This window comes from Melospiza georgiana, chromosome 1 (genome assembly GCF_028018845.1).
Source record: "Melospiza georgiana isolate bMelGeo1 chromosome 1, bMelGeo1.pri, whole genome shotgun sequence".
In the NCBI taxonomy this organism is placed as follows: Eukaryota; Metazoa; Chordata; class Aves; order Passeriformes; family Passerellidae; genus Melospiza; species Melospiza georgiana.
In genome coordinates this window covers 52,779,372-52,801,759 of record NC_080430.1, presented here as the reverse complement: position 1 = coordinate 52,801,759, position 22,388 = coordinate 52,779,372, and the positions used below count along the sequence as shown (strand labels likewise).

At 40.0% G+C, this 22,388-nt stretch overlaps 1 protein-coding gene across 7 annotated transcripts in view; it reads left to right on the top strand.

Annotated features, from left to right (window-relative positions):
* Positions 1–22,388, top strand: part of HECW1 (HECT, C2 and WW domain containing E3 ubiquitin protein ligase 1) — a 252,277-nt gene that overhangs the window by 188,415 nt on the left and 41,474 nt on the right. For all 7 annotated transcript variants that reach the window (XM_058038828.1, XM_058038988.1, XM_058038656.1 and 4 more), the window contains 9 exons: positions 1,264–1,414; positions 5,719–5,849; positions 8,383–8,504; positions 11,370–11,555; positions 12,147–12,281; positions 17,630–17,735; positions 17,914–18,010; positions 19,926–20,009; positions 21,002–21,111. In XM_058038828.1, the coding sequence (XP_057894811.1) occupies positions 1,264–1,414; positions 5,719–5,849; positions 8,383–8,504; positions 11,370–11,555; positions 12,147–12,281; positions 17,630–17,735; positions 17,914–18,010; positions 19,926–20,009; positions 21,002–21,111 (1,122 nt within the window). The remainder of the gene's footprint in view (positions 1–1,263; positions 1,415–5,718; positions 5,850–8,382; positions 8,505–11,369; positions 11,556–12,146; positions 12,282–17,629; positions 17,736–17,913; positions 18,011–19,925; positions 20,010–21,001; positions 21,112–22,388) is intronic.

The window sequence follows — 22,388 nt, the reverse complement described above, 5'->3', positions numbered from 1 at the left end:
GGCAGCTAGCCATGGTCTTCAGCCAGCCTACATTTGTCTGGGATCACATATGGGAAGTAGGTTTAGTCAGGGCCAACATTCAAAGGATGGGAACTGATCATGAAGGATAGGTTTCCAAATATAGCAGGAAAAGGTGCAATTTCCATTCTGCTCTTAGAGAATAGGAAATGAAATACATAAAGTATGAAATTCAGATGATCCTGAATTTGATCATAGAAAACCATAGGAGGAGAGAACTCGTCAGGGAAGATGGTATCATAGTAAGAATATGGAAGTATGAGGAAATGCTTGCCCTCAAAGGTAATCACCGTATGTGGATTTGTGTGTGAATGCCAGTAGGTTTGCATTCTGAGCTCGTGTAGAAAGTATGTGCATGTATTTACATAGATGTACCATCAGCTGATGGGTCATGTGGAAATATGAAACTAGCAAGCCTAATTTATTCCACTTCTCCATTCATTCCAACCAGTTTGACACATGGCTTTGCTAGCTAACTCACTTCTGAATTTCTTCTGTTACAAACTCTATTTTTTTATCAACATTACCATTTTCCACAAGCCATCATATACCAAATAATTTTTAGTTATGAATCATGGGAGAAAAATAACAGTAGCGGGAAACAATAATGATAGAAGGCTCAATATTATTCTGCAAACTCTCAATCTAGTTTGCATTCATGACAGCGATTCTCTGTTTAGAGAGATTTCTAAGGTATGTCCAAAGAGTCTGTGATCAGTTTTCAGTGAAGTCTTTAATTGCTGTATGCTGTCCTTTGAAGCCACTTAGCAAAAGGAAGAGAAATAAAGCATATTTGTTCTGAAACGTAACAAAAAATAAAAAGGGTCGGTTCTTTGTGGCTACTCCGACCTGCAGTGAATTCAGCCAAACAATATCACAAAATGAAAAATTACCTCATTCTTTTAAAAATGTAGCCCCTGTGTGTCACTAGTTTTTCGCGTGCTGTGGTAGTGAACTCCATGGCCTACCTGTGTGCTGCGTACAAAATGTTTCTGTATATGCATATTCTGCATATATGTATATATAGACAAGCAAATAACAGATACACACACCTGAATGTGTACTTTGAATATATACACATGGTATGTATTGCATGTAGGCTATATATGTATATATATATAGTATCTCCTGTGTGTATATACCCTGTCTGTGTATGTGTGTGTGCCTGTATGTACCTCCCACACGCAGGCTTTCTGGAAGGCATCCCACTGACAGCATCACCCCTTCCTTTTGTTCCCACCCTAGATTGGGAAGCTCGGATAGACAGCCACGGGAGAGTGTTCTACGTGGACCACGTCAACCGCACCACCACGTGGCAGCGGCCCACGGCCGCGGCAACGCCCGACGGCATCCACAGGTCCGGCTCCATCCAGCAAATGGAGCAGCTGAACCGCCGGTGAGCCTTGGCGCTGGGAGGGCAGGGACTGTTCTTCCAAGGCATGGAGTCGCTTCTGCTGCTTAGCTGTAGCAGTGCTGCTGTTGATGGGTCAGCAGCTGGTGAAAAGCAGAGCTTTTTGGGACCTGGCTGGAATTGCTGCCGTGTCCGTGCGGCGTTTCTACCCACGCTAATTAGGCCCGTTGAAAGGTCTGTCTCCTTTTCCAGGGCAGAGCCCCGCTCTAATAGCACCGTGCACATTTCTAGAGGTAGACAGGTCTGCTTAGTGTTGCTTTGGGCCCTGTAAATCTGTCAGACCTCTCAATGTCATTTATATTTTAGCTTTGTTTGACTAGTCCACACATAGATTTGTTCATCATTTTCTTCTCATGCTCGCTTTTTAGACTGAATTTAAAAGGAAAGGAAAAAATAAACAGTTGGTCAGAAATCTTCCATTTTTGCTTAAAAAGAGGATTTGGGGGTTTTTTTAATTCTCTTCTTACTATAATGACACCATTTCTAGAGAAGGATAAGCAAGACTGAAATTATATTTTAATTATAGCCTGTAAAATGCCACAAAAGTTTTTTTTTGCGTTTTCTTTTGTGCTTAGAGGAAAATCTGCAGCTGAGAGAAGGATGCAGACTTTAAAAGTGCTCTTTTCAGAGTACTTTGAATAGTTTGGGAGCTGCTGTGCCCTGAATGAGGCAGTCTGGGAGAACTGGGCCAACTTAAACTGACACCTTCAAAACGCTCTTGAAGAATAATCCTTTTTTACCAAAATGCATTATTTTGAGTAGTATTTCATAGCATGTATTATGTCTTGCAGAAATGAGAGAACCTGCCCAGTATTTGTTTTCATTATAGGTTTGCACATAAGCCTCAAGCTGCCATGTTAATATAAAAAAATAAAATAAAATAAACAAAAGCAAAACAAAAAAAAACAAAAACGTAAGAAAGTGAATGTTTAATGTAGATTCTTTTAAAGGATTTACATGACTTCTCTGCCATTTAGCAGTGGTCTTCAAGAGGGATTTTAGCCATGTCAAAGTTCAGACTATTTGGCTACCACTTTAAAAAGTTATCTGCCACAGAAACCAGAAAGCTGATGTGGAGATAGATCCTTTTTTTTTTTTACCTTTTTTTTTTCCTTTTTTCTTTTTTTTTTCCTTTTTTTGAGGTTGAGCTCATGGAAGTGCAGAACAACCATGAAAGGAATAAATGTTTATGAGAGTGATTTACCATTCTGTTAGTTAGAGCAGGTTAGTCATTAAACCAGCTATCACAGCAGAAACTGAAGCGTAGGCATCGTCTTTGTGACCTCCTTCCCTCATATTATTCAGTGTTTTCATGTAGGCTGTCTGTCTTGGGTATTATTTGATTATCACTGGTTTGGGTTGGGAATTGAGACTTAATAAGATTGATATTCTTTGAATCTCTCAGTCTTTAGTATTCATATATCCATTTACAAAGGGAGAAGTATGGAGTTTCAGCAGTGGCAAATCTCTACTTATGCAAGTTCCATTGCAGACTTTGCAGTTTATTAAACATGAAATGTCATGGCTTCTTGGGACTAAGGAAAAAAGCTGGTGATTCTCTCCTCTCTGCAAGGAGCTCTGTTGATTTGGGAAGTTGAATACAAAGATCTTCTATTGTTACTTGTGAACTTTTCCTAAGATACTAATGAAAGGGATTCATACTGAATCTCCTGAGCATTTGCCCTGTGGCAAGTAATTTTTGTAGTTTTAACCTGGCTGTTATAATTTTTAAAGTTATTCTAGTCCTAAATCTAATTTCAGGTATTTCATGTCTCCACATTTCAGGAATGTCAGGATAGTTACTTTTCATAGTTATTATCAACACTTCTGAGGATTGGACTTTGTTTTAAGCCTTCATTTCAGAATTCTGTTTTGTTGTGTTTCAAACTTAATGATTTGAAATGTTTTTCAGCAAACACACCTGAGAGCCATTTTAGGTGAAGCAACAGCAAAAATAGACTTGCTGATAGAACTAGCAGCAGCCTGAACTTTTGCTCTAACCTCAAACATAATTGGACTCAACATCACTCCGCAGTTTGAAAAACCTTGGTGACTTTTCTTTAAAACAAATTTACTTTTTTTTGGCTTCCTGGTTTAATTTGTGTAAGGGAATGGAAAGACCAAAATATTACAAGGAAGCTTGGTATTTCCAGCCCAGCCAAAACCACAAAGCTTTGGAAATTCAGCTTGAAAAAAACCCCATAGCTGTGATTAAACCTAGTCCTGCTTTCCTTCTAAGCTCCAAGCTTCCCTTTAGCTGTATGGGCCACTTGAGAATACAGGGAATGCAAAACAGGAATCCAGGTGCCGGGCAAACACCAAAGAAACATCCTTGCTTCTAATTTTAAAGGCTCTTGCTCATTTTCTGGAGCACTACCTGACTTGCTTACTTGTTGGTCAGGTAGATAACAGCCCTTGTTGTTCAAGCTCTCTTGAAAGGATACTTTGCAGCATATGTATGCCTAGACTTGTCTTTGCATTAGTTTGCAAGATAATAATCAACATAAGAAACAACCATCATGGTTAGGACAGCCACAGTGTGGTATTTCTTAAGCTCCATTTCTTTGACAAATCACTTTGAAAGGAGACAAATTTCCAGAGGCATTCATTCCCATAACTTTTGCGCTTCCAATGTTTTCTCCAATTACTTTGGCATTCTTGGGTATTTATATAAGGTGATTTTATAGTATTGAGATGCAAAAGAAATGCATAGACTTTTGTTGGCATACAGCTGCTGTTGCTCTTTGAGGTTTGCCAGTGGGGATTTTCTACCATCTAATTAAATTGAAGGTACAGGGTTTTTCTATATGTGTGCTTATATCCCTTGATTATATGAACTTGGGGGATTTTGTGGTTGGTTTTTCCTTTCCTTTCTATTGCATGTGGGTGTTGTAAAACTCCTGCAGTACTGGAATGGAAAGTTCATTCAGTTGCCTGCAGTCAAGTGAATAAAGCTGCAAAATGTAGGTCTAAAACCAGAGGGTTTAAAACTGCAGTAAATTCATGCTGTTGCAAAACCTGCTACCAGAATTTCTTTGTAAAGATGGATGTTTTCTTAAACTATCAAAATATGCACTAAATGTAGCTTTAAATGACTTTGAACAATGGAGGGAGACATATAGCATTGTGAAAGTTTAGTATAAATCTATTAAAATTTTAATTACTTTTTCTTAATTATCTCCAGCCCTTTCGCTTAAGATTGGCTTCCAGTGAGCTACTGGAGATTATGTCTTTTGAGATATCAAAAAGCCAAACCCTAGCTCATGTCTTTAATGATCCTGTGTCGCTTTGAGGAACTTACTCATGCCTAACTTCTATTTGGAATAAAGTGTGCATTAACAAATACAGAGATAGAAAGTAAGTAAAAATCTGTAAGTCGGATCTTGAGCTGAGGAAAGCAAAGAGTGTAAGTCAGAAAAATTAAAGACAAACAATGCTGGATAACATTAAAAGCAGGCAGCAAAGCCATCCTCTTTCAAATACGCACGGAAATGCCATGAAGAAAGAAGGATTAAAAATATCGGGATGGAATAAAAGCTAGTTAAAATAATTAAGAAAGTCTCTTTTCTAGCTTTGCTTTTCTTTCTCTTTCTAGTTCTTTCTTTCTTATTATGCTTTCTTTTTCTTTTCTTCTCTCTTTCTGTATAAAATGCATTTATGATACACGTAAGACATGGTCATAATTTGCCAGTAGAACCAAGAAAACATGTTCACCAATTCATCTGTCACTATGAGTGAACAAGTTAAGGAGAATTTGATTTCTGTAGTGCGAATTCATAACACTCCAGGCTATTAGTTCTTCATCAGGAAAAGATGATTTATTTTCAGGATTCAGGATGCACATCCAGTAATTTAATAAGAAAGACTGAAGGTTACCCAATGCATCAGAGGGTTGGTCCTTACTTCATTGGTTATGCTTCCATAAGGCTACACGAGAGGAGGAACCATGATCCACCTCTAGTTTTGGGTTCCAGGTGTCCAGATGTTTTAAAGGGAAGTAGCAACATGCAGCCTAAATATGTGTTTAAAGTTTGAGTATTGCTGACTCGGCACCCGCTGTGGCTGTTTGTTAATCACTGAGAAATGCCAAGTTTGCAGAGCGCTGGCTGGCCCAAGTGTGAGCAGCTGCACCAGCTGCAAGAGAAGGGTCAGCTGTGCTCTTACTCTGTTGTACACAGAAGATGGAAATATTGGGATAATTCAGAAACAGTGCTCATTGTTAAAGCAGAAAGCAACAGAAGGCACCTCTGTTACTAAATCTCATTGTTCCTTTCTATGAATGTATCTAGGTACCAAAACATCCAGCGAACCATCGCAACAGAGAGGACTGAAGATGATGCTGTGGTAAACAACAGGGTGGAGAGAGTTCCCACTGGAGGAGGAAGTGACTCTGAGGCAGAGCCTTCCCAGCCAAGCCCAGGTATGGGGCAGCAAAGCTTCTGAGTGGCATGTTCAGTGCCATTCTGTTCTGGGGAAATCTGCATTGCCAGGGGCAACTGAACTTTTATTATACCAGGTTGAAAAACCTAATTAAAAAAAAAAAAAGGACCTGCAAATACAGTTTTTAGATGTGAAGCTACAAGTACAATACTGGATACAACAGTTTCTGTTCTTTAACAATTACTAAGACAGACGAAGCATTTGAAGCATTTTTACCTTAGTAAACAGCCATTTGAAACTAAAATGAAAGAGACATTTTGCAACTACTAGGTGAATACTATTCACCTACTAGTTGCAAAAATAGTGCTGTCTGCTGTCTTATTTTTGTGGCCATGTGATTTGTAGCGTGGGGCATTTGCAGTTTATTTTTGCTAGGCTTGGCTTCTGCACTGCCACACTAGCCCATGTGATTGCACCTGCAGCAGCCCTGGCATCATGTATGAAATACTTGTGGTTTTTAAAGGTGTGGTTTTGTGATAGCTGTGAGCTGACCTAAGTGTGGGCTGTCACCAAAGAAGGCACAGCTGTCTTTTTGCTCACCACTAATTTATGTGACAGGACCCCATACCAGAGTTGAGAAGTGAACTGCCTGAAAAATAGCCTGGCTTCTTGTCCTGGTCGTTTACAGCCAGATTGGATCTTTCATCTGGCTTGTTAGATAAGGAGACAAGAGTTTTCCTACAAAGCAGAAGAGGAAAATGCGTTCTGAAGGCAGGATGGGACGGCAGGGGTCTCTTCTACTCTTTTTGGTGGTAGTCACACTCCTACCAAAGATGTTTTCTCAAAACATTTGGGAAACCACAGTCTTAAATGTTTGTTTCAAGTAGGAAGCAATCAGTCTAGTGCCACTATGCAATTTGAGACCATGCAAAAATAACTCCCTGCTTTGTTAGCACCAGCAAAATGATTGACCAGTTGTCTTCCTTTGGATCACTCTTGCCTCCACCAAACTTTGTGTTCTGTATTGTCTGCAATGAGTAAATCCAACTTCTTGCTATCCTTTTGCCATCCCTCTGTAAATAGGATTGGTAATGGGAAAGAACCAGCACAGTGTCTGCTTGAATTTTCTTAGTTTTCCATGTTGAATAGGAAAAAAATACATAGAGAAATAATAAAATTTTTAACAAGTTTAGAAAAATATTTCGATTTTGCTTGTTTTGATCCATTAGGGTTTTTTAGCTTGAAAATCAATTTTGGCCAAGGATGTTTAACATTTGATGCTCAAGTTTCCTTGCCATCTTTTCTATTGCAATTAAAAAGGGACTTCTACCTACAGTGGATCTTATAAGGAAAACCCAGTTGTCTATGTTATGGAAGTGGAAATTAGGTAGACATTGAATTATTAGTATTTACAAGTAATGTAGCAATTACTTGTAATAGGTATAATAATTTAGTATCATAGACAATAAAATAGTAATTTAATAGGAGTTACTACCCCTAAGTATTTTGTTCAGTTTATTATTTACCATGCACTCTTTTGTTTTAAACCCAAAGAGCTAATCAGTGTGATAAATGTTACCATAAGTTATTAGGAAATGGTTTTTGCTATAGATAATTGCTCTGCTTTTGGAAAAAGACATCAATATTGTATAAAATTCCAAGAAGTAGAAGGTCAATGTTGGTGTAAACACATTAGGGAAAGAAAAAGCTGCAGTATTATACATTTGTTATTTGTCTTTTAATTTAAATGAAAAATATCAGAAGGAATACAATTAAGGCACATTAATCCAGGTTCCAAGTCAGTATAAATCAGTTTAACTCCAGAAACTGATCCAGTCTGCAGTTTTCAATTGATAAAATAATGTATGCAGCAAGAAGAAAAAAGTTATAACTAATAAGAAAAAAAAAAAAAGTGAATTTTATGTATTCTGTTGATGACATCTGCATCCAATTTTCTTGGACTGCAAATGCCAGAACACCATAGCCATAATTCAATGGTAGGAAGAATTTTTCTGGTAGCTAAAGAGCATCAAGAGTTTCTACCTCTACAGAGTTACATTCTCAGTGCTCAGTTTTGCTCCTGTGCTTCATTAATTGATAGAGATTAAAAATAATGCAGTTGTGTTTAATTTTGTTTTCTTTACCATACAAGTCCCCAAAACCTTGTACTTGTCAAAACCAGTGCAATTAAAGTAAAGGGTAATGCTGGATTGGGAGATCAGATTTCTCTAAAATCAGCTGCAGGGGAAAGCAGAATAGACCTGGGTGAACCAAACCATCAGCTGGTGAAAACTGCTGTGGTCACATTATACTTGGGGACAGCAGCAGACTTGACACAGAGTTTCATAAGCTGCAGTTCAGGAAACCATCCAGCTCCTGCACTGCATCACTAAGCATAAGGACATCCATCAGTTTGCTTGTCTTGGGAGTGCCAAGCTAAGTGCATTGGGCAGGTGGTGGCCTTTTTATATCATCACTTCTGCAGCTGTTTCTGAAAGGGTAAATAATAGACTGTGCTTGCCACTACATTAATAAGATTCTGTGTCTTGTTTTTTTGGGGTTTTTCTGTTCAGAGATTAGAAGGGAAGGTTCCCTTTCTCCTGTGAATTCTCAAAAAATCACCTTGTTGCTGCAGTCTCCAGCTGTGAAGTTCATCACCAATCCCGAGTTCTTCACTGTGCTGCATGCAAACTATGTGAGTAACTATGATTTGCTCTCCCACATAACTGATTTTTGAGTCCCAGTGCTGTGTCCCAGACCTGCATGGAGAATGCACAGTGAACATGAATTGTGTGACTTGGGGCTCAGTTGTCCTTTCTGAGCCCCAGACCAGGTTGGGACACTACAGCCAGGCTGCTCCAAGGAGGCTCTTGCTGAGATTCTGCCTGACATGGAGCGTCCATGGTACAGAGCAGCTCATTAATGTTACTGTCCCAGAACAAGCAGGAACCCTTGGTTTCAGATTGGTTGATTCTGTTGTCTGTTCCTTCAGGCAGTGAAGTTGTTGTCTTTTGATTCAACGTCCTGAGAAATCTTACTCAGATACCACCAAGTCTTACTCAGATATCACCAAGGGAAACAGAGGGAAAAAAATTAACTCTTGCAATTTGCACTCCCACAATGGGGGCAGGCATAACTGAGTGAAAGAAATACTGACTTGTGTCAGTGTAGCTATTTTGGAAAAAGGACAAATAAAAACAAATTTTCAAAATTCAAATAACTTTTTTTTTTCCAATAATGAAGTAAAACCACACATTTTCTTGCAAACCTGAAGGGGAGTGGAGAAAATGCAGTATCAGGAGGAAGCAGAGAGGGCAGTCCCACAAGGAGATGCAGTCCTAGTTTGCCATATCTGGAATTTAGTTCAACAAGGCATCTAAAAGTGACTTCTGACTATTTGGAAAGTCATCCATTTCTGGGTAGCAATGACCTTCCTGTTCAAAAGGAAGAGAAGGTAAAACACTGAGAGTTGCCTCAGCACAGCCTTTTAGCTGACTGCAGACATCAGGTTTTGGCTGTGGCCCTTGGTGGATTGAAGCCAGCCATCCAAGCATCTGCCAGAGATTATCACCCATGAGATCCTGACAAGGAAGGGATGTATTAACTCATCTGACATTCCCTGAACTAGGCTGTGGAGTGCAGATAATTTCTTCCATTAGCAGGGTGATATATGATGATTTATAGCTGGGAGCAATGTAATTTTTGACCAGCATGGTTTTTGGAAAAATGAGCAACTGATTCCATAGTTGTGTAAAGAACGGCTCACAAGAGACTAAATTCCAATTTTATTAGTCACTGAAACTAAAAAAGCAGAAAGAGGCCTTCAGTTTTATCTTAAAAACTTGTCTCTAATGTGAAGACCAGAATAATCTATTAAAACATCTGTCAAATGGTCCTACAGATACCACTTGTACAGGAATAATTGCCCACATAACTTTTGCCTTAACATGAGTGTAATATTTTAACCACAAGCCCCTATTAAAATTTCAAGCTATTAATTATGCCACTGAAGTTGGGATTGGAAAATATTGTCCAGCAGTTAGAATTAAAAGGGAAAAGCTCTCATTTTTCAGATATTTTATTTCCATTAAGAGATAAAACTACATTGCACTCTTTGTTTCCCTAGTGCAGCTTAGAGATATTCAAGCCAGTCATTGATCATACATTAGATCAAAATACAACTTTTGTTGTGTAGTAGCCTGGGATCTTAAAAATCTGTGACCATGAAGCTTTCCTGGGTTATAAGCAGGTCATATCTTCAGGGCAGAGATCATATCTCTGTGATTTCATAACATTTACCAGCCCTTGCCATAATTAGGGACCTTGTGCTACAGGGAGCATTCTCAGTGGTGTCACCACAATAAATCCTTACATAATAAAGATTATACCTGTAGATGTTTTATTGAATTATGGTGGTTAAAGTGCACTAAACACGCATAAAAAAATAGAATTCAAAGCTGCTGGGTCAGATTCTCTGGACATATTCCAGGTCTGCACACTGGACCTCACTTTACTTAAGACAGGAGTCCTACAGTGGTCTTTATTACTCTAATGAATAATCAATCCTTTGGGCTGACCAGCAAACCAAGACACTCATTTTCTCTCTAGTAAAAGGTCAGGAGATTTTTGTGAAGTTTCCTACTCTGTCTTAAGGAGCTTTTTCCCTGAAGTGAAGGATTCAAAGAGTGGCCTGTGAATGGGCCTGTGTGTTGTTAGCATAAATATTATTTTGTGATGGTCTATCATTGAACACACTGAACAACACATATTGAACAACAAATACAATTCACTAGGCCCCTATTCTGCAATCAGATCAGTTCACTCCCTTGAGCTGCCTCAGGCCACATTCCCCTAGAGGTGTATTTAATGCCCATTGTGAGATACAACTCGCTGCCTGAGGGGTGGCATTCATTGGACTCATGGAAGTGTCTCCAGCTGAGAGCCTCTACATCATCTACAAGCTTTAGATTTAGTAGTCATCACCGAAACAAATACTCCATTCCAGGAAACAATTCACATCTTCCAAAAATAGACAATTAAAAAGTGTCAGTTCCTGTCCTGTGGCTGTATAGTCACCATAAAAAAGGTAGCAAGCTCATATGGAAACATCTGCACCGGGGTCCTCTTAAGTTCATGAGTCCTATCGTGCACATCTTGATTTCAATTATAGCAAAAATAGATGTTCACAGCTGTCTTTGCGTCTCTCTGGTGCTGCTGAGGCACACACGCAGTGTTTCTGTCAACCAGTAAAAGCAATGAAAGGGTCAACTACATGCACCTTGAGTGTGTGATGTTTCTGACCATTTTTGAAGTGCATTAAAAAGGCAGTTCTTACACAAGCTAACTGTGCATAATGTGTGGGATGTTTCACTTTCCAGATTGTATTTTTTAATTCTGCATATGCATGTAAAGTTGTTATTGAAATCAAAACAAAGAGATGGAAATGTTTCTCGATTCTAACAAGATTTGTTTCAGTCCTTTGGGCATGTGGCCAATGAAATAACCAAATATATTTTGACATCAGAACTGGGTTTCTTCCCTTCTGTTATCCATCTCACAGAGTGCCTATCGAGTCTTCACCAACAGCACCTGCTTGAAGCACATGATTCTGAAGATTCGTAGAGACGCTCGTAATTTTGAGCGGTATCAGCACAACAGAGACCTAGTAAATTTTATCAACATGTTTGCTGATACCCGACTGGAGCTTCCTCGTGGCTGGGAGATAAAAACTGACCAGCAGGGCAAGGTAAGAATGCCGACAAAACTAATCACTTGTTTAACACAGTGCATCAGACTACATGATTATTAAAAGTTCCTTCCTTCTTGACTCAAAATCAGTGAAGATTTGGTTTAAACAACACAAGCAGCAAGGAGAGTCATTTTAGAAGCAGGAAAAAAGCTTCAAAGTTTCAAAGCATTTCTGGCTTTCTGTAGAATATTGTACCAAAGCAAGGCAGCATTGGACTGACAACAAAGTTTGAGCCAGAGTAGATCTGTTGTGACTGCAAAATTTGACTCAGTGTCTCTCCCTTGAATTAAGCTTTGCTGACTGACCTCTGGATCCACCAAATATGTTAAAGCAGCATTTCCCAATAACATTATTCTCTCCTGTCTTGTGTACATCATGGCCATTACACGTGATTTTGGTCTACACAGCTTCAGATATTTTCTAAGAGCTATTCTAGCTTTGAGTAGGCCAGTTGAGTCCTGTTGTTGCAGGTGCCTTCCATGGACTATACTTATCCAAGGTTGCCAGTGGTTTTCCTGCTGTGTTCCCACGATACCATCGCAGGGTTGTCAGTCTTATTAAAGAAACCATTGTTCCTTTGTGTTCCAGTCTTTCTTTGTTGACCACAACAGCCGTGCTACCACCTTCATAGATCCCAGGATCCCGCTGCAGAATGGGCGTCTCCCAAATCACCTGACTCACCGGCAACATCTCCAGCGGCTCCGTAGCTACAGCGCTGGAGAGGTAACTGTGCTCATATCAACTCAGGAACTTCTGACAGCAGTCTTCTCTAGAATTATAAGAACTTCTTTTATTTTAAAAGCATTGAAACAGACTGTCTTGCGAAAGTCTATCTTCCAAAGACAATAAGTGATTTTTTTTTTCTCTTTCTGAAGGGTTTATTTCAGAGCTTGCTGGTTTATATTTTGATGGTTTTCAGAATAAAATAATAAACAAGAAAGCATAACTGAAGTGATGACAGAATAGATTTTAAAAGAAGAATCCATATTTGACATCCTGCTTTGCTTTACTTAAGTTATTAATTAATTTTTTTATAGTCTGATACCTCATATGTTTCTTCATTCCCCACTGTGACACTGTGCTCTGAAAAGATAGACTCCCTGGAAGTAGTGCAGTAATGTATGCTGAGGTTTGCTTTCCCAGCTTTCAGTCACATTAAATATCTTTCCTATATATCATGGGGATGATTTTTGTCACTGAGGGCCATGGACAAGATTGAAAGAAGCATAAATACTGTGTTTGCGTTGTGGATTTAAGTAGGAAAAAGTACCAGCAATCTGATTCTTCATACAGCAAATCCATACAGTTAAACATTTGTAAAGATTGTTGCTGAATAGAACTAGACATGAATTATGGTGAAAGGATCTTCCTCTTCCACAAAAATATCCAGAGAAATGCTTGTGAAATTAGCATCAAAATTTATTGCAGCAGGACCAGTCTGAGTACCTCTCACTGCCAGGTGGGTTGGGATTAGGAGCTAAACAGGGTGTCAGGTCTGTTCTTCAGGACCAAAGGCAAACCAGGTTTGAGTAGCTTGGGCATGTTCTCTCCATCTTGGGTGAATGCAGCTCCATATTTTCTGAAGATAGAAGTGTATCAATGGATCTGTTTCAGTCATATCTTCCTACCAGCTTAGCAACTTCCCTCTGTCAGCAGCCCTCAGTTTAGTTTTGCTGCTGTGATTGAATTACTGGCATGACTGTGGTTTGGTTGCCACCTGCACCCTGATTCTTGCTTGTGCCTGTGCTTGCCTGAGGCTTCCTTGCAAATTTGCCATGTCAGGGACAGAAACAGCCCTGAACAACTCAGATGACCTCGCCCAAAAATACACTTGGTTTTGCAAGCACTGGCAAGGCTGGCAAGGAGCAATATGCAATAAACCCCAAAAAAGCCAGAAAAGGGTAGGAAATCAAAAGTATTGAATACTTTTGAGTAATGATTATCTAGGGAAATGAAAAACTGTTCTTTGAGGCCACTGTTCTGGCATGATCAGCCAATGAAATAGTCATCTCCCAGTCTTGGTGGCCCAGGTCCCACAGTGCTTCTATGCCCTTGTCATAGCCAAACTTCTTTGTTGTAGTCAAGTAGCTTCCCGTGTGGAAGTGTCTGCTGCTGCACTGGAAGGACTCCCATTGATTTCCAAGGACTTTGGATTGGTGCCTACAAGTGCCTCATTTACAAGTGTAAAATATTCAAACCTTTGCAGCTCAGTCCATTTATTAAGAGCCTCATGTTCCATGCCATTTTCTCCAAGTGCATCGAGATGCTCTTTGGCCTATAAATCATGTCTGTAGCCTCACATGTGGGGCTTTGTCCTGGCCATGTGTCAGCTGTCTGCAGTCTTGCTGGTTTCTTTGCTGAGCAGATGGTGTGGCCTCTGGAAGCTGTCACCAGGACAGAAGGACCACGAAGGACGGCTCACCAGTTTTCAGTGTTATTTGCATGTGTCAAAGGGGCTTGAAGGACATCAGAATAGTGAAGTTGTGGTTGCCAGAGAGGGCACAGAAAAGAGCCGGGGTAATGAAATAAAGGGCCTCTGCAAAAACTTCCACTGTTCTGTGTAGATTACTGATATTAAATGGTATTATATATTAATTTGAAAAAAAATGCTACAAGTTCTTTATTAAGCACTTATTTAAGGGTTATCAATCTTTTACAGGAGAAAGGTGGTTGTTGCTGCTCTTAGTTACCTGATACCTGATTTTTGGAAGGAAAGATCAGGTAGCTGTAGTGGCCATCAGTAACTAAAGTATAAGTCTCTAAGTGATTCATTTCCTTCTGCCACTTCTATAAACAGAACAGTTTGTAAGCACTTTCCATTCCCTCTAAAGGACTTCCCATCTGCAGTGAAAGTCAACATCCATGATTACAGGGTAGAGATTTTAAAGACAGCAAGAGGAAGGAAGCAGGCATCTGCAAGGGAGAGGCAGGAGGTGCAGAGAAGGTGCTGGAATATGGCAGTATATACATCTCCTTACCAACCCAAACCACAGCAAGCAAGTAGAAGGATTCAAATGGGCCTCTGAAATCCAGTGGCAATATAAAACCCAGGAAAAGGTATTACATCTTGAAAGGCTCATCTGGTAGTTTGGACCCTCCACGCTGGTTGCAACATCCCAGTATCAATATCAAAGCTGTTAAAACCTGACATAAATCTGTCAATTACTCTGCACTACATGAACCAGGTCACAAAATCATTAGAGGAGTCACTCTTTATTTTTTATTAGAGAATAATGAGCTAATCAAAATTAAATTGTTCAATTAGAAAGTTAAAGTAGACAAGACGATTGTGACTGAACACTAAATTGGAGCAATCAATTGTTTTCTATTAGCTAAGAGTGGGAAGAAAATTGGGAGCAAAATGGAAGTTAATTAGAGGGCTGGGAATTTTCCCATTGTGTTGCCAGGGAAAAATTGTTTGGAGGTGTAAATGTGCAAAGACCAAACACAGCATGAGCAATGCCTAGGGATGGTGATGAAGAGAATTACATCACCAGTTTATTGAGGTGTGTACCCAACTGGATTCTTACAATGTCTAGATGACTTTAGCTCTTAAACCAGAACTGGAAAGATGGGAAGAGGGGAGCAAACGTTTCTTTTCACAGGCACTATACACATTTCCTTCCAAAATTCTTGCTCCAGGAGAAATCTGTCCAGGCACTGCAAAGCTGAAAAAAGGAATGATAACAAGAGCAAGAGGAGGATCCAGGCCCAGGCTGGGCAGAAGTACCATGCAGTTCCCAAGTGATGAGGAAATAACACCTGGTGCTAATTTTTATGGGAGATACATGTTTAACTCCTCTGTTACTCCTCCCTTTCCCCTTTCTGTCTTCTGGTCAGTAAAATTATGTGTAGCAACAAGGCCTTAGGATTTGTCTTTGTCAAGGATGAGTCAGCAATCACCTTTTAAAACAGGCTCACCCACCATCTGCATTCCCTTGCAAGTCTGTTCTACAAGGACCTGAGGGATAGGCATCGTCACCTGAACTCCAGGCCCCCTGGAAGTGAAGAAGCTGAGCCAACAAAGCCTTAGCAGCCTCCCACACATCCTGCCTAGTACAGCTGGTCCTGGGGCAGCGTGTGATCCTGGCCATGCTGCCAACAGACAGCCCAGGAAATGGCTGCTCTACATGCCCACTGTGGCAAGTAGATCACAGGGCACCTCTCACACCCTTGCAAGGTTCTGCCCTGTGCCATAGCATAGAGTGAATGCTGGAAAGGCCATCATTTACTGGGGTGGATGCCTGGGGCACAGGGGAAAAGCTGCCTAAGCCTGATCTAAACTTTCCTTGTGAGGTGGCCTGTGGGGATGTGAGGAGGAGACAAAGGCAGTGGAAGGGTACAAGTGAAATCCTAACTGGATTAGGAAGCGAAACATTCACCATGCACTTGCACAGCAGTTTTGTGTTTTAAATGACAGTGTGTTTGATTAGAATAGTTACGATTTTTCATTGTTTAACCTGTGTGTTGACATGTATCAAATGCATTGACTGGTATCTTATTATGTGTAAACATTTTAAGCTTTATGGGTTCCAAAAGGCAGCTTGCCAGGCACATTTAGCTTCCCAATTTGTGTGTATATCCAGTTGGAAGACTTGGCTTTTGGCTGTACCACTGAAAATGAGTTGGCACCGTTTGCTTGGATGCAGAGCTAAGCATTTAAAATATTGAAGTTGGGGCAATTTCTTCCTGAAGTAGTTGCCAAATGCTATAATTTGTGCAGCGAGAAAGGAGCAGCTGTTAGCCCAGTGGAGTGGCAGTTGGAATTCCTAGTGCATCTTGTCCTGATACAGCCTCACACTGTAGTCACAAGACAGGGGGGAGTGTCTTTAAACCGAAAGAGGGTAAGTTGAGATCAGTTATTAGGAAATAATTCTTTACTGTGAGGGTGGTGAAGCACTGGAACAGATTGCCCAGAGAAGCTGTGGATGCTCCATGCCTGGAAGTGTTTTAAGACCAGGTTGGAGGAAGCCCTAGTAACCTGGTCTAGTGGAAGGTGTCCCTGCCTCTAGCAGGGGTGTTGCAATTAGATGATCTTTAAGGTCCCTTCCAACCCAAACCCATTCTATGATTCCTCTCTTGGCCTCACTGTAGCCATATTCTGGAGGAAAACATGAGAGACAGGTGGGTTCCCCTCAACTTTCACAAGTCTCCAAAAGGTTACCCAGCAAGTAATGCCTTAGTGCAAACATTGCCAAATGTCATTGTTTGCCTTTTAATATCTTCATACAGAAGTGTCTTCTCACCTTTTAGGAAATCTGCCTTTCTGACACGATTCCTTTCACTAGATAGTGTATTTGGAACAGTGGCTTTCTTTGAGTGCCTCAGTTAAGGGGCAGTGAAAAATTTCCTTCTTACTACTCCCTTTATCAGGTCTTTGGAAATTGTTCTTATTTCCAGTGTATACAATTCAATTTCTGGTTATGCAAGTTAGGCAGCCTTTTGGGATGATACAGCCTTTTTCTGTGCTGTGATCTACATAGATATGCCTTCCTCATGTTATTTCCACTATTAAATCTCCCTTCAATAACACTGAGTGAACATTGCAGCATTGTGGGGTTTTTCTCTTTTCAAAAACATTGCTGTAAAAACCTTGAAATAATGCAGTTATGGTAAAACAATACATGTTTGACACTACAGAGTATGTAGTGTGATACTACAGAGTAAAAACCTTGAAGTAATGCAGTTATGCTAAAACAATACATGTTTGGTACTACAGAGTAGAGAGATTTAGGTACTACAGAGATTTTATTTTCATTGAACCAGAGATATCCATCACTGCAATACCTACATTAACATGCATTTACTTCTGGATTCCAGTGCCTTCAGCACCGAGGGGGTGTGATAGCTCTGGATAATGGTGTACCTTCATTTGGAAGCACAGAATTACTTGCCTTTTTTAAGTTGACTGGAGTATAAAGCTGTAATTTTCATGCGTGCTTTCTGCCCTTTGGTCAGCATCATGGACTATTCTGAAGGTTGCAGAAGTAAAAATGGCAAATCTTTTAACTGACTGATGAGCTACTGGTGGTCAATTTTGATCATTCTTTTCCTTTTCTCTGATGTTGTAGGCCTCTGAAGTCTCTCGAAACAGAGGAGTTACTCTGTTGGCCAGACCAGGCAATAGTCTCGTAACAGCTATTCGAAACCAGCACCATCACGAGGCATTACCTCTAGGTAAGCCAAGCTGGTTTTTTAATTCTCAAAACTCACAAAGGTGGGGTTTAGGACATCTCATCAGCTGTGTGCTGCACTGCCTCATGTTGCTCTGTGCCTCACTGGCAGTGCGGTGTTCCCCTGCAGAGTTCTGGTGACGCAGCAAATAAAGCCTCTGGTTTGATTTTACCTTTTCCAGCTTACAATGACAAGATTGTTGCATTTCTACGCCAACCCAACATTTTTGAGATGCTGCAGGAGCGTCAGCCCAGCTTGGCCAGAAACCATGCACTCAGGTACTGCTTTTTGCCAGACTGCTCTACCCTCCTTCCAGAAAGTGCTTTTTGTAGTGGGGAAAACAAAATTCTAGTAACTGTAGTACAACAGATGAACTTGGAGCTCCTATGGAACTGCCACCATTAAAGAGTAGATGGGAACCACCAGGATCCGTGTAGTTACTATAGTTACTTTCCACAGACATCCAAGAAGTAAAATAAATGTGGGCAAATAATAATCAGAAACTCCACCTTCACCTGCAATTATCACTTTGCTTTTCAGAAGATAAGAGTTAAAAGAGTGTTTGGATGGAAGTCAGCAGCAAAACCCCAATAAGTCCAGCAGAACTGGGATTTTGCTTCATGGTTGGATTCACACCCCTGTCATGGATATAGTCACCCTATCCATTATAAAGTAATAGGAACATTATTATGAAGTGGATTGTACTATTGTCTTTAATCTTTCTCACTTGACTTAAAGGTAGTAATTTCCAAAGTAGGTATATTGTGTTAAGCCCATTCCTTTCCTATTAGATTTTTTAAAAACAGAAAAAACCAGAACCAGTCATCAATACAGCTTACACTCATTCAAATTCCAAAGTTCAAATTAACTGATTTTGGCCAAGAACTTAAGCTGGTGTTAATCAATGTCAGGGCTGCCCATATGCACCAGCTGAGAGTTTGACCAAGCGTTTAGGTTGTACTGTGCAGTCAGAGGTGTGGCTGCAGGACTGCTGAAGGAAGAGAGAGCCTCCAAATTCCTGCAGTGTGCTTTTGCTTGTAGCCTTACTGACTCCTCATTTACCTCTGAGGGCCAGACAAGGAATTTTTTGGGTATAAGGATTAGACTTCTTTCTTGAGGACTTGATACATGCAAATAAAATGAGAAATAGAATGAAAAATACTCTCAGTATTCAAGATGTACATTTCTGTAACTGAGAAAATTTTATCTTCACCATCACATTATTCCAGACTATTTTTTTTCCTCAACTGTAACTTGAATTCTCATTTCCCAGAGAACAGATAATGCTTTTATCTCTTTTTGAGCAGAGAACAAAATTGACCAGTGATAGGGGCTCAACAGCTTAGCCAGTGTATAACGAGATTTGTAACAGGATATTGAGCCTTTTGCCTCTAGGTCATTGCTGATTATACCTTGGGCCAGGAGTGATCCAAGCTACTGTCTAATGCTCATGCAGCAGGTGTTAAGCAAACTCCTAGGATGCAAAGTCCATCTTTCATGGACCTTGATTACAAGGTTCCAGAGCACATCCTTGAGATAAAATATTTTGACTTAATACTAGAATAAAAATATTTGGCCAATGCAATGCTTTAGAAACACACTGATAGGCTGGGGTGTAGATGCTTATCCTCCATGATGCTAATCTGATGATAGGATCCTCTCCTATGTTTTCCAGCTTTTATTAACAAAAGGTATGATTTTACATATGCAACACATACTACACTGTATAACCTCTGTGTGATTAATTCATATCAATATATGTTAGAGTGTTATTTCTCAGATGGAACTGACAGAGGGAAAGGAAGGGATATTACTGCAAATTCTGTTAACAAAAGGTGCTATGTTAGTTGTAGGCTTACACAAAAAACCTGAACTTGATGACCTGACATATACATATGAAACTGGAGGACTAAGAATCACTCTGTTCCCTAAAATAGGGAATAAAATCTCTTTCTTTTGGATCCATAAACTGAGTGATGGAGACAGAATTTTTTTTACGAGTTTGTTTGGAAGATTAGAAAATGAATCAGGCATATAGGATGTTTGCCATTTTTTATAAGGAGATAAACAGAAACTGGCAAAATACCAAAGAATAAATACTCTATGCATGACTCAAGCTGTGATAACAGCATGGTTTTTTCTGGTTTTGTTGTTTTTTTTCTTCTCCTCTCCATGATGTCACTTATGTTTCAGGGAGAAGATCCATTACATTCGGACAGAGGGTACACATGGGCTTGAAAAGTTGTCGTGTGATGCAGATTTAGTAATTCTGCTGAGGTAATCAATTTGATCAATAGCATAATGTCTTTACTTACAGTACCAGAGAAACTATCTGGCTCTTTCTCAGCATAATTGAAAAGATTTTGTTAAATCAGGTCATACTGATAGCCATCCAAAATGATTCAGCCAGAGTCAATCTGTCAATTTGTACTTCCTGGAAGGCAGCCTCCATCAGTGCAGTAAATCCAGCCAGCTCAGTCAATATGGCTATTACCATCAAGTAGCAGATAAGAAAGAATCAGGTCAAAATGTGTCCTTTTAATGGAAAAAAAATCTTGTTTTTTAAAGAAAGAAAAAACAAAAAAGAGAGAGGAAAAATCCCTTTCTCATTATTATAATGTAACTGCTCATGAAATTGATAATTTTACTGCAGCAGTGCTGCCACACATGCATGAAACCTCAATGTCCAGTGCAGTGGGCATTGTCCGGGTAATGAAGATAAGGCTTCAGTTTGTACTGGAACCAGAGAGCTTGGTCTTTAGGCCCTGCTTCTCTTCAGTGCAGCTAAGTTATTTTATTGTCTTGGTCTGAGATGGGAAATGTTGCATTACCAGGTGGGGTTGGTGTGCTGTAATAGCACTGCCTAATGCAAGAAGTTTACAGCTTATTCCCATCATTTCAATTCAAGCAGTCAGAGCACTGAACTACATGAAAATGGCCCGAGTAAAACAGCCTGGGAGACAGAGTGTGCATCTTTACTTCTCTCTGCTAATGTGTTGAAGGTGCTCCTGTTTCCTATGTAGCCTCATGTCTTTGCTCTCCATCAGTGATTGAGCTATCATGTTAGCATGAAACATATATTAAAATTCATTTTGTTCTTCATTGCTAGTGACCAGACTGTCTTTGGGAAGCCTATGGATTTTTTTAATCCATGAGCTCAGAGATGCACACAAACATCTGACACAATGAACTTGCACCATGCTGCATATTTACATTCCTTCATGTGATGAATGTGAACTAAATCTCTCCCTATGACTTTTTGCATGCAGCCTTTTTGAAGAGGATATCATGTCCTACATACCACTGCAGGCTGCCTTCCATCCAGGTTACAGTTTTTCTCCTCGCTGCTCACCCTGTTCGTCACCCCAAAACTCGCCAGGTAAGGAGATGGGAAAATTAGAACAAAATCTTGCATTTGTGCTATTTCTTCTAATAAATAGAAAAGAGCAGATTCAGAGCCAGCATCAGCTGTCAGCCTGCTAGTTCCAGTGTCCACTCCGAATCTGATCCCAGCTGCTTTTTTTGCTGGATCAGTTTGCAATGCTGCTCTGTGTCTGTTGATACACATACGCCTTTTGATATTGCTGGAAAGGATTGGGTGGTGTACTCCAAGCATAAGTCACTGACATGGAAGGACATTCTTTTTATGTGACAGCAGCCAAGAGCACCTTCCAAATTGAAGGTGTGTTGCAGGGTTCCAGTACCCCTGTAAAGTTCAGTCTCCTCCACTCAGTGTTCCAAAAACTTCTCTTCTTCCCTAGGCACATCTATTTTGAGACCTGAGGGGATCATCTTCATCATCTATCCTGACCTCCCGTGTTGAACCCATTAACTTAGGTTCGAAAGGAAACATATTTTCCAGAAAGACATGCTGTCTGAGAAGGTTATTTCCAGCTGTGCTGTGTCTCTGTAGTTATTGTTTATGCTATAGAAATTTGAGGAGCTAATGTCTCCCTTTTGCCAAGAGACACAATCCCACCACAGTCTCACTGCGTGGCTGTGTCAGTGGCCATTTTGAGAGAATCAACAGAAATGTGATCTGAAGAAGTCCATTTTTGGCGGAACTTTTTGGGCATGCATTTAAATTATCTGATTTCAAACAAAATTAATGGACAAGAGAAGTTCAAATCTTGGATGTGGATGTGGAAAATGGAAAGGCTTTTTGATGTGAAGAAGTTAAATGCTAAACCCTTCTCTACAGGAGAACTGTGTTCTGTCAGAATGTCCTATTTTCATTAATGAGTTTTAACACCATTGTGAGTACAAGTTCTCCCTGTCTACATCAGGACAGGTCATAAGCAAGTCCCCTTCAGGACAAGAATCCAAGTATATGGCACAAATGTCACTTAGGAGACTGTTCTTGTGAAAACACAAGGACAAATACTCATTTCCAGCAACACACTGTCTTCTTGCTAATTTCTGTCCTGGTTATAAAGCCCATGAGAGCACCACTTCTCTTATGTGCTGGAGAAAAACAGAAGGCTTAGAGAAGAAAGAAGTGTTTCAAGGGATTCTCTTTGTGCTGCATGTACATACTGCAGCATATAAATACAGCAGCATTTTCTGTTTTACCGGCTGAGACAGTAATGTCCTTCCCTCATGGCAGCCACGATACTTTGGGCTCCCACTAAATGTGATGGGTTTATTTTTCTTTCC